The sequence below is a fragment of the Alosa sapidissima genome, chromosome 22, assembly GCF_018492685.1.
Source record: "Alosa sapidissima isolate fAloSap1 chromosome 22, fAloSap1.pri, whole genome shotgun sequence".
Classification (NCBI taxonomy): domain Eukaryota; kingdom Metazoa; phylum Chordata; class Actinopteri; order Clupeiformes; family Clupeidae; genus Alosa; species Alosa sapidissima.
In genome coordinates, this window is record NC_055978.1 from 21,228,240 (window position 1) to 21,230,705 (window position 2,466).

Consider the following 2,466-nt stretch of genomic DNA (forward strand, 5'->3'; position numbering starts at 1 on the left):
CATTAGCTATGATGGCAGAGTGTATACAAGTCTGATCTTGGGATCACTAACTGGGAATGATGCATGTGTTAAGAGTACCAAAAGTGGTGTATCAGCTACTTATCATCAAGTTTAAAGGTGCTATAAGCGATGCAGGGTAACGTCACTTCTGTTGATGTTCAAACAAAACAGAGAGCTAGCTCGCTACTCCCTCCCCCTCCCTCCCGTGCAATTGAAACTTTCCCAAACACACATCTAGTCTGGTTTGTCCACATTACATCGCTTATAGCACCTTTAAGTGTAAATGTGCATGCATTGTGACCACCGGAATTTGTATGTTGTCTAAGTGTACACGGGTGACCAAGAAAGAGAGTATTCCTCTACAGAGATAATTGCTAACAGATTTCACAACACCAATGCACTCCATAGTGGATAAGATTTTGGTAGTTCCCAAAAGATCAAAGTGAAAGACAGTATACTCTTTCAGAGGAAGGGATGCACAACCCCAGTGTTATGAGAGCATACATAGTCCCAATGGTACTTTAACACAACATTGCATGAACAGAGAGAGAAAGAGTACATTTTGGTAAGTATGAGTTTGTGTCTGTGTGTGTGTGCGCATTTGTGTGTGTGTGTGTGTGTGTGTGTGTGTGTGTGTGTGTGTGTGTGTGTGTGTGCATGTGTGTGTGTGTGTGTGTGTGTGTGTGTGTGTTTGTGCATGTGCGGATCCTCGCAGATTCACTTGTCTGTTTGTCCGCCACTGTGACTTCGCCCTCGTCCCATAGCTGCGAGGTCCACCTTTCCCATGTTCAGAAACCTCAGGTTACACCAGGAAGCTCCATTCACTCGGTGTGCGGCCATACTGGTACCGGGAAGAAGAGCAAGATCAGAAAGGTCACCAACAGGTCATTACAAGTTCATGGATAGTTCACAGCAAACATTCATACACAAGAAATATAACTTTCTCACTAGGCCTCTAATCTCCAGTGCTGAATGTGACAGTCAAGTCAACAACAACTTCACACACACACACACACACACACACACACACACACACACACACACACACACACACACACACACACACAAGAAACAGCAAACAAACAAAACAAAACCTAAATCTGCGCGAAGCGCATCAGTAAACTCAGCCGATGTGACAAACGCAGGCGGAGGGCTTCTACTCTGCGACAGCCATGGCTGCAAATCCAATTATTTGCGTCTCATGTTGCAAATTTGTTCTAATGGTCCGGACGTGGAGCAAATACGCATCGGGCCAGGGAAACAAAAGGATGTGATTTCTAATTAACATGAAAGGAAGGAGAGAGGAGGAGGAGGGGGGGGACGGAGGGATGAATTAGTGAAGCCATCTTTCATTCCTCTCTATTCCTCTCTCTTCTCTGCCTTAAAAAAAATGGGACTTCTTTTTCTGCTGTTTTTTTTTTTTTACTTCCCTGTTGTTTTCTTGTTTGTGATGTCTGTCGCATTGGTGAGAATCTCTCATTTTTTTGCCATCTTTCTCACAAATGAAATGTCAACAGATGTAATAACATCGCCCCACACACTTTCAGAATAATTCCAGCCACCACCTCCCCCTCTACTTTTCCTCACTAATTCCTTGTTTTTTCTCTCACTCTCTTAATTCAAGGAAAGAGAACACATTTTGTTGATTTCATAGTTCATTAGGCTTTTGTCGCATCTCTTAGCACCACCAACTCCCCCACTCTCATTCCGCAGGCTCTTTATCTGTCCCTTCAATGGGCTCGTCTTCAGCACGCAAACAAAAGGCACCGCTAAAGTAATTAGCTTTGTGTAATTATGGCCTTGGTCTAACGAGAGCTTGCAGGAGCCTTGCCAATGTCTACGTTGCCTGTGTGGCACTACCTTCTACGCTCTATCCCACATAGCAAACACACACACACACACACACACACACACACACACACACACACACACACACACATGTATGCACATGAATGTACACTTATATATACTCTATTCTCTCACAAACATACACACACATGCACAAACACATGCATTTACACACAAGCACAAACAAACACACACACAGATAGCCACTTATAGTCATATATACATACACAGGTGCACACAATAAATGTAGTAATGTATGCTCACACACACACAAAACACACTGGAAAGTAGTACTGAGTCTATGAAATGAATGCACTACAAGAGAGTAGTTATAATATATCTTGTCTTGTAAGGGTACACAAGAGATATTAAAACTCTTTGCACTCTTTGTCTCTGTATACAACATGTCATCATTTTTTGTGTGTATGACACCTAGTGCTAACAGCATCCGTGCGAGTGAGCTACAGTGACAAAATCAGTTTGATTGCCTTTGTTTTTAATTGGATTGTCCTAATTGACCGCAACGCAGCGTAGCTTTGCACGACGAGATGTAGCGCCACACTTTGAGCAGAACTTTTGATGGGCGCCACGTTTCTATTTACTTGGTGTCGCTCACGT

The 2,466-nt window shown here is 43.2% G+C and overlaps 1 protein-coding gene across 1 annotated transcript in view; it reads right to left on the bottom strand.

The window, feature by feature from the left end:
• Positions 1-209: 209 nt before the first annotated feature.
• bcat1 (branched chain amino-acid transaminase 1, cytosolic) overlaps positions 210-2,466 on the bottom strand; it is a 15,392-nt gene continuing 13,135 nt past the window's right edge. Inside the window, exon 11 of the mRNA XM_042079466.1 lies at positions 210-841. Within this exon, the coding sequence (XP_041935400.1) occupies positions 803-841 (39 nt within the window). The 3' untranslated portion in view covers positions 210-802. The remainder of the gene's footprint in view (positions 842-2,466) is intronic.